Source organism: Nerophis lumbriciformis, linkage group LG31, assembly GCF_033978685.3.
Source record: "Nerophis lumbriciformis linkage group LG31, RoL_Nlum_v2.1, whole genome shotgun sequence".
Taxonomy (NCBI): Eukaryota; Metazoa; Chordata; class Actinopteri; order Syngnathiformes; family Syngnathidae; genus Nerophis; species Nerophis lumbriciformis.
The window spans coordinates 24,858,110-24,879,888 of NC_084578.2; the positions used below are offsets into that span (position 1 = coordinate 24,858,110).

Below are 21,779 nucleotides of genomic sequence, written 5' to 3' on the forward strand. Positions count from 1 at the left end.
CGTTGCATTCACGTGTGTGTGCGTACTGAAGCCGCACATATCTTGTGAATGGGCCGGCACATTGTTAGAATGGATGGAAAGCGGACGTGACGACAGCTCGTAGAGGACGTTAAAGGCAATGCCTTTAAAGCACGCCCCCAAGACTGTGGTCCGGGTGGACTATGAGATATAATGACTGATGAACACCTTCGCTCGATAATGAAGGTTGTCTCAGCTCAAAGCCTGAGCCCCGACATTAATGAACTAGCATCCAAGAAAAGATGGCAGGTATCTGGCTTGGGCACATCAGATTAGATCAGTGTTGCAAACTGAGCAGTTTAAAGTCCTGAATGGTAGGTTATTTTATTTTCAAATTTATTAGCCTGTGGAAAAAGTTAATGTTGATATTTACCTCAGAAGGCTGCAAATAGAAAAGAGGCATTCAATTTTTATTTAAATTGTATTTGATATGCCATTGATATTTTTTAATTATTATTATTATTATTTGAAACTTGATTTTGAATGTCACTATAAAGTTATATAAGCCTTGCTTGTTCAATATTCAATGCAAAACTTGTTTGGGTCCCTATTAAAAGGTTAATTTGTTCAATCTTGGCCCGCGGCTTTGTTCAGTTTAAAATTTTGGCCCACTCTGTATTTGAGTTTGACATCCCTGACATAAGCTGTACATTAAGCAAGAATGGGAATAATTGAAAAGCTTCAAAAATTGGTCTCCTCAGTTCCCAAACGTTAACTGAGTATAGTTAAAAGGAAAGGTCATGTAACACAGTGGTATAAATGCCCCTGTGCCAGCTTTTTTGCATTGTGTTGCTGCCATTAAATTGTAAGTTAATAATTATTTGCCAAAAAATTGTTGTTTCTAAGTTCAAACATTAAATATCTTGTCTTTGCAGTGTATTCAATTGAATATAAGTTGAAAAGGATTTGCAACTCATTGTATTCTGTTTTTATTTACGAATTACACAACGTGCCAACCTCACTGGTTTTGGGTTTTGTAGATATATTGTGCACACAAAACCCAATAATGACAATGTGAAAATAATTTTGAAGAAATCACATGTACATAAGTATTCACAGCCTTTGATCAATACTTCGTTGATGCACATACTTGCCAACCCTCCCGGATTTTCCGGGAGACTCCCGAAATTCAGCGCCTCTCCCGAAAACCTCCCGGGACAAATTTTTTCCCGAAAATCTCCCGAAATTCAGGCGGACCTGAGTGACGTGTCGACAACCTGTTTTCACGTCCGCTTTCCCACGTGCCTGCCCAATCACTTTATAACTGTAGAATGATCGAGGGCGAGTTCTTGGTTTCTTATGTGGGTTTATTGTTAGGCAGTTTCATTAACGTCCTCCCAGCGCAGCAACAACACACAACAACAGCAGTCACGTTTTCGTCTACCGTAAAGCAGTTTGTCTGCCGTAAACAGCAATGTTGTGACACTCTTAAACAGGACAATACTGCCATCTACTGTACATGCATATGTGACAATAACATCTAGGGCTTTTAGAGAGTGCAGTGCAAAACTGGAGACGAAGCAGAATGTATCATCAGAGAGGGTGTTCAGCATGGTTAGAAAAATAGTGACAGAGAATAGAACGAGGATGGACAATTCAACCCTTAACTCAAGAATGAGTAGATGAGTGTTATGTGTGTGTATATGTGTAAATAAATGAACACTGAAATTCAAGTATTTCTCTTATTTATATATATATCTATATATAAAATAATTATATATATATATATATATATATATATATATATATATATATATATATATATATATATATAGCTAGAATTCACTGAAAGTCAAGTATTTCTTATATATATATATATATCTATATATATATATATATATATATATATATATATATATATATATATATATATACCGTATTTTCCGCACTATAAGGCGCACCTAAAAACCACAAATTTTCTCAAAAGCTGACAGTGCGCCTTATAACCCGGTGCGCTTTATATATGGATAAATATTAAGATTCATTTTCATAAAGTTTCGGTCTCGCAACTTCGGTAAACAGCCGCCATCTTTTTTCCCCGTAGAAGAAGCGCGCGGTGCATGCTGGGATATGTGACGTTTCATTTCCATTTGTGTGTTTATGTAAAGACCCCAAAATGGCTCCTATTAAGTGTGTTGTCTGTCTAATTATAAATAATGCAGACGAGGCGTGTTAACTGAGTTCTCAACGTTTACTCACAGCGTGCTCATAACCACATTCTAACTCCCAGCATACAACAACGCTTCTCAGGGCTACCGCGCATGCTCGTCACTATCGTTGCATGCTGGGTAGTGTAGTTGTTATATTTGCTAGCTCATAACATCACATTAAGAGACACGCTTACGCGCTTAATTCAATACTCGCCGTCATTCCGGGTGGATTGACAAAAGACCTCCAGCCGCTAGATATTGGTGTCAACAGGGCATTCCAAGCTAGACTGCTAACTGCGTGGGAACAGTGGATGACAGAAGGCGAACACACGTGACGTTCACCAAGACAGGGAGGCAGGGAGACAGCGCCAGACGACATTTTGGATCCCACATTCGCCCAACTTTTCAATTCGGACAACGAAGGAGAATAATTCGAGGGATTTATGAATGAAGAATAACTTCAGAAAGTGAGCGTTATGTTTATTTTGTGTGTTGTGACATTAACGTTCGAGCAACATTATGTTGCTATTGCTCTGCACTATTTTGAATTTTACTATGTTTGTGATTGCACATTTGCGTACATTTTGGGAGTGAACAGAGTTGTTAGAACGCTGGTTTTTAATATATTATTAAAGTTTGACTGACCTATCTGACTGTTTTTTTTGACATTCCTTTAGCGCAGTTAGATGCGGCTTACAACACCGGGCGGCTTATAGGTGGACAAAGTTTTGAAATATGCCGTTCATTGAAGGCGCGGCTTTTAACCCAGGGCGCCTTATGGTGCGGAAAATACGGTATATATATGAAATACTTGACTTGGTGAATTCTAGCTGTAAATATACTCCTCCCGTCTTATATACTCCACGCCCCCGCCCCAACCACGCCCCCCCCCACCTCCCGAAATCGGAGGTCTCAAGGTTGGCAAGTATGTTGATGCACCTTCGGCAGCAACTACAGCCTCAAGTATTTTTTAATACGTTGCCAGAAGCTTGGCACATCTATCTTTGGGCAGTTTCTCCCATTACTTTTTGTAGCACCTCTCAAACTCCATCAGGTTGGATGGGAAGTGTCGGTGCACAGCCATTTTCAGATTTGTTGTATGTTTAACTGGATTCAGTCTGGGCTCTGACTGAGCAACTCAAGAATATTTACAGAGTTGTCCTATAAATATGGGCCACTGTGCTTCTCATCCAATCACCCAGTTAAGACAGGTGGCCACGGTTTCTGTCTGGCCAAGCTACCATACAAGTCTGATTTGCTGGATTGCTGCAGAAATAGATGTTCTTCTCCACAGAGGACTGCTGTAGCTCTGACAGAGTGACCATCACAACCGACTGGGGCCCTTCTCACCCAATCACCCAGTTTAGACAGCCGGCCAGCTCAAGGAAGAGTCCTGGTGGTTCAAAACGTCTTCCATTTGTAAATGATGGAGGCCACTGTGCTTATTGGGACCTTCAAGGCAGCAGATATTTTTTGTACTCCTCCCCAGATTTGTGCCTCATGACAATCCTGTCTCAGAGGTCTACAGACAGTTCCTTTGATGTCATTTTTGGTTTGTGCTCTGCCATGCACTGTCAAGTGTGGGACCTTATATAAAGACATCATGTCCAACCAACTGAATTTACCGCAATTTACCTGGTCACATCGTCATTATGGAGTATTGTGTGTAGAATTAGGAGGACAAAAATGTATTTAAACCATTTTGAAATAAGGCTGTAACATAACACAATATGGAAGATGTGAAGCGCTGTGAATACTTTCTGGATGCACTGTACTTTTGTTTTTCATTTGCAGAGGATGTGAATGAAGCAACTTCCTGCGACTTGTGACATGTTCTGCGACTTGTGACATGTTCTACATTTTTCAGAGGGGATCGAGGGTAACAGGAGTGAGTGAAAACCCGGGAACTAAAGTGCCCATTTTTAAATAAAATTGGCCTTCAATGAGGTGGTGACTTGTCCAGGGTGTACCCCGTCTTGCGCCCGAATGCAGCTGGGATAGGCTCCAGCCCCCCGCGACAGTACAGTTGTGATAAAAACTAACACAAATATGTAAAAAATAGATTATTGTGTAAACAATATATATCATAACATTACACAAAATGTTATACTGCATATTTCTAAATTGTATTAATTAGGAGCACAAATGGCACTGATTGGATAGAATTGCTCATGTTGTATTTTCTTTTACATTTACTTTTGTTCTTCGTAGTGAATACTACATCACCATGGTGAAATGGGTGACGGCAGACAAGCTAGCTGTGCGCTGGGTGACCCGGGCACAGAACATGTCCATTCTTTCCCTCTGTAATGTAATCACCAATACCTGCGCAAAGGTACACTTTTCTGCAAATTGAAGAGTCATCATGCATGTACTATTAGTGTATGAAAAGGTTGCAATAAAGCTGCTCTCCTCATTTCAGGGACATGTGATGATGTCAGACAAGTGGCTGGATCGTCAGGTAAGAAGAACATCAAATGAAAACAAAACTTAAAAAAATAAATATTTCATCATCATTATTTCATAAGTTTACAAAAACATGAATTGTACATTTTTACTGTATTTTCACAGAATGTAAAAATAAACATACAGAAATAAGGTCATAAATTGGTAAGGATTTGATTCCAGTACAATTTTTAATTTAATGCTTGGGATTGCTTGGATTCAAAATGACATCACGTAGTCATCACTCTAGTCCGGCTCATTGAATGTGTGTGGTAGTCAAGCCAGTGTCTGTTCTCAATTGGCACTAGGCGCCATTTAACCTTTCTCGAAGAAAAATGTCCTACGCTTGCGTTGTTCTATGCTGTACGAACCGTTTACATTGCGAAAAGGATTAACGTTACTTCAGAGTTCCTGGAGAGGTAATCAAGAATGGCGGAAGAGTGCAAGATTTTATGAAAGATGACAACAAAAATACCACACAGTGCGACGGAGCAGAGCCGAAGAATGCACAAGTTTGCAGCGATCACTCCATTAAAGGGGAGCTATCATTCACAATCATTATGAAAGACATGACGATGGATGGATTTTTTTTTAATGCATTTTAAATATTAAATAAATATAAATAAGAATCCACTCAAAGCAGAGCTAATGGGAGCTCCACTATTTCGCCCATAAAATCCAATAAATAACCTTTCAAAAAGCGGCAACAATACTCCATTAACATTTTGTGACTTGAATACTAACCAAGTATTAGTGATATTGTTATTACTTATGGTAGTCCATCGTATCCGATGATGACTTCAACTTCTTCTATTGGTGAGTTTTGAGGTGACTAAAAAGTCCAATACGAGAGCCACATGGTCTATTGCAATGGGGGCATATGAAGTTAGTGTTTGTTGTGGTCTTGGCTGCAGGGCCCATCTTCCTCCTCTGGCGTTTCCCTTCCCTCGCTGCGCTTCTCTCCTCTTCAAAATGTTGAAGGCCTGCATCGCAGAGTTGCCTCCAGAGAGGGCGATCTGAGGCAGAGCTTTCCAGCTGTGTGTGCTGTATTCCACACCTCTTGAGAGTTCTTTTCAGTTAGTCCTTATACCTCCGCTTTTGGCCTCCTGCAGATCTCTGGCCATGATGAAGTTGACCATATAGCAGTTGTCGGGGAAGTCTATCAACTGGCATTCTGATGGTGTGGCCGGCCCATCGCAGTTGGTACTGGAGAAAAGTGGCCTCCATGCTCTTGGTACCAGTTTTACTCAGGACTTCCGTGTGTGGCACACGATCACGCCATGTCAGCCCAAGGATCCGCTGGAGACACTTGATGTGAAAGTTCTCCAGCTGTTGGATGTGGCGGCGATACAGGGTCAAAGCTTCACATCCATACAATAGTGTGCAGACACAGATGGCTCGGTAAACTGCCACCTTGGTACGTATGCTGAGGTCTTTGTTCACATACACCCTCTTACGCAGTCTACTAAAGGAGGCTGAGACAGATCTTATTCGATTTTGAACATCATTGTCCATGCTGCAGTTTTCGGAGAGGATGCTCCCAAGATATTTGAAGTCTGGGACTATTGCTAGGGTCTTGTCATCGATGTTAAAGACAGGTAATGGTGGTCGAGTTGGCGGAGGGGATTTCCACTGGCACAGTACCTCCGTCTTTACAGTGTTCACAGTGAGACCCAGTCTACTATAGGCCTTCACAGCAGCTGTTAGCGTCGCCTGCAGAGCCTCTGATGTATGTGCCACAAAGGCACAATCATCAGCATACTGTAATTCCACAATGTTCACAGTTTAAACCTTGGTAGCCGCCTGCAGCCTTCTGATGTTAAATAAGCTTCCATCCACCCTTTAATCCCCAGCACACCACTGCTTCCCTCAACTTCTTTGTGCAGTAGCCAGGTGACACTCATGAAGAAGATGTTGAATAGTACAGGTGCAAGTACACAACCCTGTCTGACACCTGTGGATACCTTGAAAGGCCTAGACTCATGTCCTCCTGTTGTTACCTGAGCCATCATCCCCTTGTGGAAACTTTGCAAGATGTTTACAAACTTCCGCAGGCAACCAACCCTGAGAAGGACCGCAGGTCCACAAACGCCATGTATAGATCTTGATGTTGCTCCCGACACTTCTCTTGTAGCTGGCGTGTTGTGAAAATCATGTCCACAGTGCTGCGATTTTTCCTGAAGCCACATTGAGACTCAGGCAACAGGTGTTCTGTTATGCTCTGTATGAGTCTTGACAGCATCACTTTGGCAAGAACCTTGCCAGCAGCAGACAGGAGGGATATTCCTCTACTATTGCCACAGACAGACTTCTCACCCTTCCCTTTATATATGGTTACAACATTTGCATCCCGCCATTGTTGGGGGAATGCTCTGCGCTTCCATATATCAGCAATATAGTGGAAAATTGCTCTGGTACAGAGATAGCCTCCCTGTTTAAGGATCTCTGCAGGGATGCCATCCGGGCCAGGGGTCTTGTTGTTCTTAAGTGACCTAATTGCAGCCAGGACTTCAGAGAAGGTTGGTGGAAGATCCAGTTCTTCAATAGTTGGGTAGCTGGGCAGCTCATCCAGCACTGCCAGATCAGGGGTGGCAGTTTGGTTTAAAAGTGTCTGGAAATGTTCCGCCCATCTATCCACAACTTGTTTCTGGTCCTTTATGAGGGTTGAGCCATCAGCCGACTTCACAGGTGAAAGAGAGGATTTCCTGGGGCCATGGATGGTTTTCACAGCATTATAGAAGTTGTGCATGTCGTTCTTCACTGCAAAATGTTCGATTTCTTGAGCCTTGTCAGTCCACCAGTCATTTTTCAGTTTTCGTAAGACAGACTGTACCTCCTTCCTTGATGTTCTCCAGTGCTGCTTTAGCCTGACAGATGTAGGGTTGTTCAGGGCTGCGTTATGGGCCTTGTGCATGGTGTCCAGTATGGTTCTGATGGATTCTGAGTTTTTTCGTCGAACCAGTCCTGGTGCTTCCTACGGCGGTAGCCAATAGACTCGGCTGCAGCCTCATAGAGCTTTGAGCTAAGGCAGGTCCAGTTGTCATCAACACTGCCTTCAGGGCTCAGGAAGGGGTCAATTTCCTGCAGCTTCCTTGCAATGGAGGATCGAAGGCTGTTCCGGGCCTCGTCTGCTTCAAACCGGGCACAGTCCAACCGCTTCTTTCCAGTTTTTCGGAGACAAACAGGGGTACGTACTGACGCTCGCAACTTGGAGATAATCATGCGGTGGTCAGTCCAGCAGTCAGCACCTCGCATTGCACGGGTGATGTGCACGTCCTTGGTGTCCTTGCGTCTCACGATGACGTAATCCAGCAGATGCCATTGCTTGGATCGTGGGTGCATCCAGAAAGCCTTGTGTTTATTTTTCTGTTGGAAGATTGTGTTGGTGATTGTCAGGTCATGCTCAGCACAGAGACTGAGTAGCCTCATGACATTGCTGTTGACCTTCCCGATACCATGCTTCCCAATCACTCCTTTCCATATGAGGTGGTTTTTCCCCACTCTGGCATTAAAATCACCAAGCAGGAGGATTTTGTCACTGCTAGAGATGCGCTGTAGGGCCTCATCTAGTTCCTGGTAGAAACGGTCCTTTGCCTCATTCTCGGATGGTAAAGTTGGCTCTTAGGCACTGAGAAGAGTTGCGTAGTGGTGTTTTGCAAGGGGAATACGGACAGACATGAGTCTTTCACTTATGCCAGTAGGTGTTTCAGTGAAACTGGGTAGCAGGCTGTTTTTTATTGCCAAACCAACACCATGGTGATGCGGACCTTCTGTAGGGTAACCCTTCCAGAAAAAGGTATAACCCTGGCCTTCTTCCTTTAGGGATCCCTCATCCAGAAGTCTGGTCTCACTCAAGGCGGCAATGTCAATTCCATAACGTCTGAGCTCAGCAGCAACAACCGCAGTTCTTCTTTGCGGCCTGTCAGGGTTGTTGTCCAGGAGGGTTCTAATGTTCCATGTAGCCAATGTCAGGGGAACTTGTTTATTTTTTGTTTTTCGACCGCGGTAGTGGAATGCCCCGGTAGGTGCGGTATCCTACCCGGGGTGTGAAGAGTGGGCAATGTTTAGGCCACCTTTTCTAGGCCTTCCCCCAACTTTGGGGTGAGCAGTGTGGCTCCTAAATAGGGCTGCTCAGTCATACAGGGGTCTGCCGAAATCAGCTGCCACTCAATTCCCAGCTGATAGCGACCATTATAGCCCTGTATCGCTGACATACAGGGATCTAACTAGAATCTCCCAGTTCATTCTAACCTGCCCCCGTTATCAGACACCTGACGCCGTCAGACTTTGTGCTTCAGAATCCAATTGCTGTTCTGGATCCACCAAGGTTAGAAGCAGAGACCTGTGCGGTGATACGTTTTAAGTGCTTCTGGGGGTGCACAGTTCGCAGCCGCACTATCTTCGCCACAAAGAGATGGAGCCTAGAGGCAAGGGGGAAACCCAGGACAACCATCACCTCTTCATAGCTGCAGGAGGCCTCCGGAACCCTCAGTCTGTCGTGGCCCGCCTACGTGTGCTTCCATCACGGTGCTTTTCTCTCAGGGTGTGCTCCCCTAGCCCTTGTCTTCCTGGACTTACCCGCAAGGCAGCGGGTCGATCCCCTACCTTCTAGCCTGAAGTCGTGAGACTCCAGTTACCGTGTGCTGCCACGTGGAGGCAAGGTGAGGGGTCTTGGTGAAGGAGAGGCTATGTATTGACCTCGGAAGGCTTACACACTCGGCTTCCTGTACCCAGCTGGGTCGGTCAGCGGCAGGAACTATGCGTCACATGCATCCCTACATGCAACGTCTCTCTAGCATGCTGCACTAGACGCATCACTACACCCTGCGAGCAAGGCCCGCTAACACACATTGTTATTATAAGCACTCACGCAGACAAACTATTTATAGTGGCACTGTGATCATAAGCTTGTGTCCCTAATGTTGACATCATCAACTGGTCTTCTGCTTCCTCGCTAACTTGCTGCCTGTAAGTTTATTGTAGATCATAAATCATGCATCTTACCTGTACAGAAGACATCTGAATAGGTAATCCGACGAGTTGGGACACAGCCATATATGATCTGGAACTGGTGAGAAAAACACAAAAAGCGCTTGTTACCTCCGAGCCCCTCATCTCGTTTCTATGCAAAGATTATGAGACATTTTTCATCAAAATCGGAATATATGAACATCCTAGCAGTCGGCATCCTACCTTGCACGGTAAGTGATGTTTTGTTATGTTTGTTTGCTCTCATAAAGTCTGCAGTGAGCAAAAATCAATGATGAAGAAAAAAAAAAAGCAATCGTCGTGATGCGTTTTTAAAATGAATGCTTAAAATGATCAAAATATGTAAATATTAAATGTCATTATAAATGTGCCCATTACTACATTACATATATGCTTACATTATGTATATAAAACCCTAATGGAAGTATTTGGATGTTTTTTTAAGGGGCTCTATAGGCAGAATTTAATGGCTCCCATAGGCTTCCCTGTAAGAAGAACTTTAGATCGAATGTAATTAATATTTAGAATACATAAAAAAAAAAATCCATCCGTTGTCATGTCTTTCATAATCAGGGGTCCCCAAACTTTTTGACTCAGGGGCCGCATTGGGTTAAAAAAATGTGGCCGGGGGCCAGGCTGTGTATATGTATGTGTATATATATATATATATATACATATATATATATATATATATATATATATGTGTGTGTGTATATGTGTGTGTGTGTGTATATATACATATTTACATTGTCTTTATAATCCGTTTTGTCATTTAACATCAATTAACATTGATGTTCAACATTGTCACGTTATCGATGGGAAAATTCATTTTTAGACAATATGATTTGCCTGAGTGGCTAGGAGACACCAAGAGTAACAAGCGGTAGAAAATGGATTAGAAAGGAAAGATTAAAAAATAAAAAAATTAAATGTAAAATTAAAAAATTAAAAAAAAAATTTAAACATTTTACTTGGGACTTCCCGTGGGCCGGATTTTGGATGCTGGGGGGCCGGATCCGGCCGATGGGCCGTAGTTTGGGGACCTCTGTTCATATAAGATTGTGAACGGCAAAATTACAAAAAAAAGTGCAGTTCCCCTTTAAATGTTTGTTTGCTATACTTTTAATGTTTAGTATTTCCCTTTTAAGTATTATCTTGATACTATTCGTATTTCTTTAACACCTTTGCTACAAGTGTTCTGTCAAGCACCAACTCGGCAAGTCTAAATAAAATAAATCAAATGTGAGCAAAACCTCAAATACTTTTTATCAAAGGCAACGACCATAAATGAAGCTTTCCGCACATACTCAATGTTGACATCTATAGTTATATTTTGATAAAGATGGGGGGAAACACCCGTACTCGAAACGGTGATTGGAACAACAAGGGCAAGCAACAAAATGGCAGTAGATACAAAGTTAAATCATGAAATGCAACCTTACCTGAGCAAAAACGATGTATATTTATCCGGGAGAATCTTGATACAAAATACCCTTGACCCAGCCACACACAAAGAAGTTGTAGACCTCCATGCCTTTCCAAGTTTGTATCTGTTTTGTCGTGTAGAATGATGTCTGGAGCACACGATAGTTCAATATTTTTGGGAACTCCACCAACAAATTATCCTTTATCACTAGACATATCTTTTTTTTTTTGATGAAGTATAGGGATCTATTTAATTGCATAGTTAGATTTTTTGCTCATATCTGTTTTTTGCAGGAATATATAGGCCCCTTGTGTACTCCGATAGGGCACGTGCTGCTTGCTGTACAACAGCCATCTTAGCTTGGTTGACCACCAATGGTTTTCACTTCTGGGAAGAAATCATTTGTTGGAATACAAGCATTAAAAAAGATCATGTTTGTTAATAGTTGTAGTACTTATAGTGGTGTATGTGTAGTTTCTTGAAGTTCTTGTACTCGTAGTAGTGTACTTGTACTTTATTGTACAGGAGTTGTAGTCGTGTATTATGAGTCATTCGGAAAGTAATCACACAGCTTCACTTTTTTCACATTTTGTTATGTTACAGACTTATTCCAAAATGTAAAAAAAACAAAAGAAATGTTTTTCTCAAAATGTTACAATAACCCATAAGGACAATGTGAAAAGTTGTATTTTTATTTTTTATTTTTTGCTAATTTATTACAAAATAAAAACTAAACAATCACACAATATGGTGGTGGCAGTATCATGCTGCTCGGATGTTTCTCAAAGGCAGTAATTAAGAGACTAGTCAGGACAGAGGGAAAGATGAATGCAGCAACGTACACAGACATCCTGGATGAAAACCATTGCTTCCCATTCAACCTGATGGAGCTTGAGAGGTGCTGCAAAGAGGAATGGCCAAAGAGGAATGGGAAAAACTGCCCAAAAATATGTGTGCCAAGCTCGTATTCAAAAAGACTTGAGGCTGTAGTTGCTGCCGAAGGTGCATCAACAAAGTATAAAGGCTGTAAATATGTATGTATGTGTGATTTCCTAGTTTTGTTATTTGTAATACATTTGCAAACATTTAAAAAAAAATGTTTTCACATTGTCATTATGGGGTATTGAGTGTAGAATTTTGAGGACACCATTAATTTATTCCTGCCTCGCGCTGCTGGTATGAAATGCTCGTCTCAAATGCAGCTTTCATTACACAGTAACAGGAGTTGGTTGGGCTAGACGTGCCGGGGTATGAGACTGTAATCCATTGCCTGGAGGACAGTAGGTTAGAGGAAGGGGACTAACCAACCGACTCCAAAAACTCTAGAAGCCAGTACTGGTGGAAGGTTGGGTTTTGGGCTAGCAACTCAAACCTGTAAAAATATCTTATGCTACAGAAACATTGATGAAAAACTTTAAACCCCAACGTCTTGGAAAGGAAGCATCTTCAGTGCCCCACACTAAAGAGCAAATGACGATGTACATGTAAAACCGCAAGGAGACAGAGCGTCCGAAGCTTCTGAACACTAGACGACCCACCAACATTGCTACAGGGAACGTGAGAACTATGTACGCAGCAGAAAAGACAGTTATTGCGGAGGAGATGAGGAGGTACAGACTATCTCTCCTTGGTCTGTGTGAAACCAGATGGCTCCAGTCAGGGCAGGTCAAGTTGGCGAGCGGAGAATCCATACTGTACTCTGGACACCCAGAAGACTTGGCATCACACACAGAGGGAGTTGCGTTCATGCTCTCCACAGAGGCACAGAGGGCCCTCATCAGCTGGGAACCCGTCAGCTCAAGGATTATCACAGCCAAATTCCAAACTACACACAATAAAATAAACCTCCACGTAGTACAATGCTACTCTCCCACTAATGATGCAGACAATGAAATCAAGGATAATTTCTACAACCAACTATATAACATACTCGAGACCAAAAAAGGAAAGGACATCATGATTCTGATGGGAGACATGAACGCAAAGTTAGGAGGAAACAACAATGGCTATGAATTGAACATGGGAAGACAAAGACTAGGAACCATGAATGAAAACGGAGAAAGATTTGCAGCAGCTTGTGCAGACAACAGCTTGGTCATTGGTGGGACAATTTTCCAACACGAGGATGCGCATAAAGCAACCTGGGTGTCTGCTGAGCATTTAACAGAAAACCATATCGACCACATCTGCATTAGCCAAAAGTTTAGACGCTTATTGCTGGAAGTCAGAGTGAAAAGGGGAGTTGACGCTGGATCAGACCATCACCTAGTTACAGCAAAAATCCAGCTGAAATTAAAACGCACAACACATAGAGAAGGAAGTGTCAAATTCAACATACAGCAATTTCAAGATATAGGCACATCAGAACTGTACAAAGTCACACTACACAACCGGTTCCAAGTACTACAAGGTCTGCAAGAAACTCCTACATCAGTGGAGGATAAATGGAATAATCTGAAAACAACATGGAAAGAGACATGTCAAGAAGTGGTTGGGAGAAGAAAGGGAAATAACAAACTGTGGCTTTCCATGGAAACGTTCAAGAATAGTAGGTGAGAGAAGGGGAAAAAAGGAGGTACTAAATAGAAGCAAAACCAGAAGAACAAAGACCACAGCACAGAAAGAATATGAAGCAGCAAACAAAGAAGTGAAGGAAAGTGTCAGAAAGGACAAAAAGAAGTTCATTGAGGATTTGGCACAACAGGCAGATGAGGCAGCAGGGAAAAACAATCTCAAAGAACTTTACATAACTAAAAAAAAAACTCATAGGCAAGTTTCTACTACTCACAACCAAGGAGGACCAACTAAAGAGCTGGACAGGACACTTTAGAGAACTGCTCTATAGACACCCCCCCCCCCCCCCCCTTACCAAGAAAGGAGACCTCAGGGAGTGAAAGAAGAAAGAACTACATAAGCATAATGCTGCTTCATTGCCAGGGAAGGAGCTCAATCGCATCCTACTGGAGAGAATCCAAAAGGCAGTCGATGGGAAACTGAGGGAAAACCAGGCTGGTTTCAGGAACAACCGATCCTGTGCAGATCAAATAGCCACACTCAGGATTATCATTGAACAGTCAACTGAATGGAACTCTCCTGTCTATGTCAACTTCATTGATTTTGAAAAGGCTTTTGACAGTGTGGATCGGGAGATGCTGTGGAGAGTGATAGCTCAGTATGGCATTCCCCCAAAGTTGATTAACCTTATCAAGAAAACCTACCGAGGGATGCAGTGTCGTGTCCTCCATGAAGGCTGCCTGTCAGAGCCCTTCGAGGTCCTGACTGGGATGCGGCAGGGATGCATGCTCTCGCCCTTCCTGTCCATCCTCTGTATAGACTGGACCATGACACAAACAACAAGCAATAACCGAACCGGCGTACAGTGGAGCCTGACCGAGCAGTTGGAAGACCTGGATTTTGCTGATGATTTAGCACTCTTGGCACACACACACCAACATATGCAGGAGAAATCATGCAAACTGGAAACAACAGCTGCTTCGCTTGGACTCAAAATCAACACATCAAAAACTAAGTTAATGCGTATCAACAACAAGAACAACTCCCCAATAAACATGGATCATAACCAGTTAGACCAGGTTGCCACCTTTACATACAGTACCTAGGAAGCATTATTGCTGTGGACAGAGGAACGGAGGAGGATGTCAGTGCCAGAATTGGAAAAGCAAGGACCACATTCATTATTTTAAATAAAATTTGGAAAGCAAAAAACATATCACTCAAGACCAAACTGCAAATCTTCAACTCAAACGTCAAATCCACCCTACTCTACAGTTCAGAAACTTGGAAGATCACCGCCAACATACTCAACAAAATACAGACATTCTTCAACTGCTGCCTCCGTCACCTCCTAGGTATCTACTGACCTAACACCATCTCCAATGCCAACCTGTGGGACCTCACTAGACAAGACACACTAGAAACACAAATCAGGAGGAGGAAATGGAACTGGATTGGTCACACACTGCGTAGAGACAATAGCTCAATCACAAAACATGCTCTAACATGGAACCGGCAAGGCAAGAGGAAGAGAGGAAGGCCTAGAGCCACCTGGAGAAGAACCACAGAGCAGGAGATGAAGGCGCAAGGGCTGTCATGGCAACAACTGGAGCGGAGGGCACAAGACCGAAGGGGATGGAGGAATTTCATCAATGGCCAATGTTCCTTAGGGAATTTAAAGGATTAAGTTAGCCTAAGTATTAATTTATACCATTTTGAATAGGGTTGTCACATAACAAAATGTGGAAAAAGTGAAGTGGTGTGAATACTCTCCTGATGCATTGTATATAGTGTGTCGTAGTAGTGTATTGTAGTTTTTTACAGTTATATTTCTTGTAGAAGTGTACTTGGGGCTTCTTGTAGTTGTAGTACTTGTAGTAGTGTAATGTACTGTATTGTAGTTGTAGTACTTGCAGTAGTGTACTCGTAGTTCCTTGTAGTAGAAAGCATATGTAGTATTGTATTGTAGTGTATTAGTGAACTTATCGTTTTTGTAGTTGTTGTGCTGTAGTAGTGTATTGTATTTTCTTGTATTTGTACTACTTGTAGTTTGTTCTACAGGAGTTGTGGATGTGTATTAGACTGTGTTGCAGTAGTATAGTGTAAAGTCTTGAATTTGTAGTAATGTATTGTCGTTTTTTGTAGTGGTAGTTATTGTGGTAGTGTACTTGTAGTTTCTTGTAGTTGTAGTGCTTGTAGTTTTTTATAGTTGCCTAGTGTTGTTTCTTGTAGTTATTTACTGTAGTTTTTTGAAGTCTTCATACTTGTAGTAGTTTATTGTAATTTATTGTATTTGTAGTACGTGTAGTAGTGTATTGTAGTTTCCTGTATTTGGAGTTTTTGTAGTAGTGTATTGTAGTTTTAGAAAAAACATATTTGTAGTAATGTATTGTAATTTATTGTTGTAGTAAAAATTTTAGTAGTGTATTTTAGTTTTTTTAGTAGTTGTAGTAGAATATTGTAATTGTAGTTTTTTTAGTATCTGGTAGTAGTATTGTAGTTTCTTGTAATAATTGGAGTACTAGTACTTTTAGTCATGTATTGTAGTTTCTTGTGGTTGTAGTACTAGTAGTAGTGTATTGTAGTTTGTTGTTGTTTTAGTCCTTGTAGTAGTGTTTTGTAGTTTGTTTTAGTATTTGTAGAGGTTTATTGTGGTTTCTTGTTGTTTTATTAGGACTTGTAGTAGTGTATTGTAGTTTCTTGTGATTGTAGTACTTGTATTAGGGTTTCATAGTTGTAGTAGATGTAGTAGTGTATTGTAGGTTCTTGCAGTTGTAGTACATCGAGTGGCATATTATATTTCCTTGTAGTTGTACAGGATGCCATTTGTTGTCATGCGACTGCATCGCATTGTGATTATGTGTGACTCACTAAGGTGTTGATTGACAAACTTGTAGACGACAGTACTTCCAAGCAATACAACACGCTTTTAAGAAGGAGGTTGTAGTGATTTAAAAAATGCAGACGAATAATGTGGCAGCGTGCAGTAAAAAGGGGATTTATTGATTAAACAAACAAAACAAAACAGGAAAGTGCTCTGAACGGACAAACTATGAGGGAAACAAAACCAAAATGCTGGAACAGCAAAAATACTTACTAGGAAGGTGGAGCAGAAGGCGTCCACAAAGTACGTGCGTACTAGAGCTCAGCATCGAACGAATCCTTAACAGTCACCAGTGAATCATGAATAATGTCCCGACAAACCAACGGTGTCGCAAGCTCAACTTAAACAGTGCTAATTACAAACAGAAAACAGGTGAGGGGATAAGTGCTCGAAGGCAGGTGTAATAATGCTGCAGGAACGGGGAAAACAGGAAGTTAAAAAACACAAATTAAGAGCGCAAGATAGGAACTAAAACTACACCCAGAAAATCACCAAGAAACACAAAACAAGGCACGGTGTGGTGTGACAAGCCGTGACAGCTTTGTATTTATGAACAAGCTGGAACGGTAAACACATCATCAAGAATGTCAGCTTGATGTTCAGTCTTCAATATCGTTGAGTGATTTATTTCACAATTACATATTTTATCAATATATGAAAATATTTTTACTTGATTGCTGTGTTTTTTTTCCTAGAATCAAGAACCATTCTTTTCGAAGGACCACACAGTATTCTTCATGGCACTGCCGTTGAAACACGGCCTTCTCGGGACATTCCAGCACGTCACCATGATCTCCACCCAAGTAAAACTTTGACTAACTTAAACACACATGGATGAATTGAATAAGTTGTCAGACTTATTCATGACAAAGAAATACAAATTGTAGTTCGGTACATTTTTCTGCCTTTTCTTACCTTTGTTTACCTTTGATATTTCACCTTAAAAACTGTTTATTTTGCATTTATTTTTTTCCAGCATGACCTCAAAGTTGTGTCTGTACACTATTTTTTAATTTTGGCATGACCTGGCCGAAATTCACACAAAAACCTAAAATCAAAGAAAGGAAATATTCAATGTATTTTACTTTGAACATTTCTAACATGCTTATTGAAATCTTTTTTATAACTTAGTAGGTTGTCACAATACCAGAGTTTCAGTAGTCGATACGGATATCTATACATTTCCACAAATATTGATACTTATTCGATACCATGATAAAAAAAAACTGAAAAACAACTTGACCCATGTACTTTCAAATGCATTACTTTATTGAAAAGTGTCAATTATTTCATATCACTCAACAAATTCTTGCACAGAATTTAATTGGCAGTATCAGCTGCCAAGAGGTATATGTTCAAATATGAACAGCAGTGTTCTATAACACCCCGATACATCAAAACAAACAATATTGTGCTTATAGATGTGATCATAAATAACAATAGTCAACTATTTTACATTGAAAAACAAACAGTGGTGTGAACACCCTTCGAGTATATACAAACAAAAATGTGATTGTTGTCAATATTCTTTCAATATGGTGGCCCTAAACAAGACTTTGTTTGTGGCCCGATTATGGTCTTTTATTTTACTATTTAATTATTATTATTATTATTATTATTATTATTATTATTATTATTATTAGACTTCTGAAGTGCCCCCATCCCACCTTAAACCTAACGTCACCACCCCACACACTCAGTATGTTTATGTGCACTTATTTTTTTTTTAAAGTAATTTTGCGAATGCTGACAATCACATATTAGGTTATATCTTTGGTTTTGTTTTTACACTGCCCTAATATGTGTTTTTTGTGCTTCCTCTAATTTAAGGGACAAAATGTCAAACTTATTCCTTTAACTTCAGGATGCTGGGAGGTGTCTCAAATTCTTGCATATGATGAGAACACTCAATCAGTGTAAGATTCAAGAATCAGATCATACCATGTGAAGACAATGTTCTAAAAAATTATAATACCTTTGTTTTCAGTTTTTTCTTAAGTAAAGAAAACAGCACAACGCAGCAACAATTATACAGGTAAGAACTAAAGTGGTACCTTGTAATACTAGTAATTGGTTCTGTGACGCAGCTTGTACCTTGAAAAACGTGTAAATATTTAAAACAGTAGTTTTATAAAGTAATGTAATAGTAATGTGCAGTATTTATTTACCTTTGAGAGTAGACTTCTACATTGTCTCCTACCAGCTGCTTCTCTGTCAAACACACCAGCTTCTCCATATTTTCATGAATACATGTCCACCATTTATAGATTATTTTAACAACGTTATCGACTCATTCTGCTTTAGTTGGTACAGACTAGCAGGGATTCCCTCTGACTGCTTCACCAAGTTAACTAGCTACACGCTGTTTCTCTAATTTAATGACTCTCACCTTTTCTTCTCAACACTCCCGATGGTTGGAAAAACAAAGTTGCTGTATGTTTTGCTAGTTTTAAGCTAAGGATGAAACAGTTTATGGAAAAAATAATAATAATACATTTGGTTTGGCGTGTCAAATGCTTGGATTATGTCATTTGTCTTTGTGATACTAAAATCGTCTTCACACTCTAAAATATAGCAGCCATCAAGTGCCCCTTGAAGAGGAGCTGCACTTTTTGGGGGAATTTTACCCATCGTTCACAATCCTTATGAGAGACAAGAAGACAAAAGTGTTTTGGGTTTTTGTTGCTTTGTAACTTGCAATAATCGGCTCGTTCTAGGTGGCCAGCAATGCCGCTAATTGGATCAATCCATTCTCCCTCTAAATCAGTTTGAAAAAGCATCTAAAAACCACCAACAATACTTCATTTACGTTCCCTAACCTGTATAATAACCAAGCTGTAGTGACATTGCTATTGTAAGAGCGACCGCTGAGGAATTATTTTTCTAGCGTAGTAACACATCGCCTTGCAACGGCATTAGCCGTAAGCTAGCTACAGCAAGAGGTAAGCTAGCTTTTGCGTCAGCAACTGAATGGCTTTTGCGTTCGTAATGCACAACACAATGGGATAGGACACCAAGCTGTACTGACTGAAGAACATGAACATATTACAGTATCTGTAAAGTATTTGCACATATTTCATGTTTTTTGTTGTACACAACTCGACAGTGTATGTACTGTAGTTCTACGGTGATGTGCTGCATGTATCAAGATCAATATTATAGAGACTAACTGGATGGACAGATGTCGGTTTGATCAAGCTGGCCGGGGGCAGTGTCAGTTGGTTTTGGGTAAGCATGCCATTTATATTGGAATACCTCGGCTCCAAGTTCCATATGTGCAGCACTGAGTCACGCCAACCTCACTCTCTCGGTTTTGTCTGCTCCAATGTTTCACCCTCTATTCGTGCTCACTTCTATAAGCAATAGTTTATGTGGGCTCTGTACCGAAGATGTCGTTGTGGCTTGTGCAGCCCTTTGAGACACTTGTGATTTAGGGCTATATAAATAAACATTGATTGTTTGATTGATTGATTTATACTCCATATATTCAGCTTTAAAAAGATAAGGTTGTGAATCCTCATTTGTCCAAAAATAGTTGTGTCCGTTGTCTGTTACCAAGTATGTCATGATTAGAACATTAGAAAATTCCAAAAAAAAGTACAGTTCCCAGTTAAGAACAGAAGCACCCTTCCAGCCTTCACAATAAAAGTGCAGTAAGCAACATCCTGTCCGACTGCGCAAACAAAATAAAGGTTTAAAGGGTTCATACCTTTATTATGTTTTTTTTCTACATTTGAAACACTTCCTTGTGGTATACATAACATGTAATGGTGGTGCTTTGGTCAAAATTGTGCATAGATTATGTTTTACAGACCTTCTTCAAGCCGCTTTCTGACTGTCTCTTCAGAATAGGATGTTTTGTGAGCAGTCTTATTTAGGTGCCAAAGTCTTCCTCCAGGCCAAGTCCTCTCCCAATGTGTCTCCACCCCATCAGCCATGTTGTCATTTTTAGCGCTTCCATATTGAGTCTACGGATAGATATAAGTTAGAAATATATGCTACTTTACGCTACAGCGGAGGATTTTAGCATGCATGTGTATGTACAGTATGAGCCAGTCTGCCCCACAATAAGGACCTTATTGTCTTCAATGTCGGATTACAACCAAATTAAAATGGTGGACTCGCGCAGATCTCTTCGGGTAAACGTCTACCATGTATGGAGATATCCGCTGATCTACAGTAACTAAAAAAAAATACATCACTAAAGTCTTAAATTCTAAGCGGCAAGATTGGAGCAAGTTTGGAACAAGGCAAGCTCATTTTATAAATATTTTCACATTGCCTCTATGGTTTAATTTCACATTAATTTTGGGACTTATAATGTGCCAAACTTACAAAAACAGGTAGGAATGGGTAAGAAAGGTTGGTTTTGCATAATAAACCCCTTTCAATAAAGTAGCTCACGTAAACATGTTGTACTGAAAGTACTCATTGGTACATTTATGTTACACAAATATAATGCTTTGACTACAATACTGGTCAAAATTGTCCAATGATGTACTCCACCAATAAATGTAAGGATTGTTTTCATTTAATTAACAGACATTTTTGTTTTGATACAAACAAATAAAATGAGTGCTGATAAAGCTCGTTCTCCACTTTATTTTGATGGTATATGATGTGGTTCAAAACATTATACTGTTAATTTTTTTGTTCACGCTAACTCAAGGGTCAGAGCTTTAGAAGTCATTTTAAGTTTTTTTTTTTATATATTCTTGTAAGAACCCCAACTGACAAATAGTATTGGTGCATTATTGGGATGTATGGTATTCTTGGCTGTTAAAAAGAACAACAGTATAGACCGAACTGAAAACCGTGTCACAAAATTGTAAGAAGATCTGAACCATTTTCAGCTCTGTTATGAGCTAATGTTAATGAGTAAGACCCAATATTTTGTTCGGATCTTATAGGGTTCACTGTGACATGTGCCACCCAAATTGTTGCTTGCAACCTAAAGCATTACAATTGGCGAAGAGACAGCTCGTATTCCAAAAACCTTGGGCACCTTGACAGCATTATACAGTGGTACGTCAACTTACTAGTAATTTGAGATACGAGCTGTGTCTCGGCTTTTTGTTATGCTTTATGTTGCGAGTATAATTTGAGTTACAAGCATCGCCGCCGCTGGTTGAAGTAGTATTTGTCCACAGCCCACCGCCAAAGATTGACACAATCCGGCCCTCCAACTGCCAGAACTGAGAAAGTTAGTGCATTGTAGAAGTGGACAACTGAATCAGAGAAACAAATCATTAGCCATTAGCAGCCGACCCGTCGAGTCAGCCCAGCTGCAGCACTATCAGTTTGTAAACGTCTTAACAATGGACATTTATCCATGGAAATATTGAAAAGCTGC

The 21,779-nt window shown here is 40.6% G+C and overlaps 1 protein-coding gene and 1 pseudogene across 2 annotated transcripts in view; both read left to right on the forward strand.

The window, feature by feature from the left end:
• LOC133574262 (inactive dipeptidyl peptidase 10-like) overlaps window positions 1-21,779 on the forward strand; it is a 167,617-nt gene that overhangs the window by 98,482 nt on the left and 47,356 nt on the right. For both annotated transcript variants that reach the window (XM_061926364.1, XM_061926365.1), the window contains exons 12-16: window positions 4,380-4,503; window positions 4,591-4,629; window positions 17,122-17,229; window positions 18,257-18,342; window positions 18,414-18,461. In XM_061926364.1, the coding sequence (XP_061782348.1) occupies window positions 4,380-4,503; window positions 4,591-4,629; window positions 17,122-17,229; window positions 18,257-18,342; window positions 18,414-18,461 (405 nt within the window). The remainder of the gene's footprint in view (window positions 1-4,379; window positions 4,504-4,590; window positions 4,630-17,121; window positions 17,230-18,256; window positions 18,343-18,413; window positions 18,462-21,779) is intronic.
• Window positions 8,367-15,229, forward strand: LOC140677449 (uncharacterized; annotated as a pseudogene).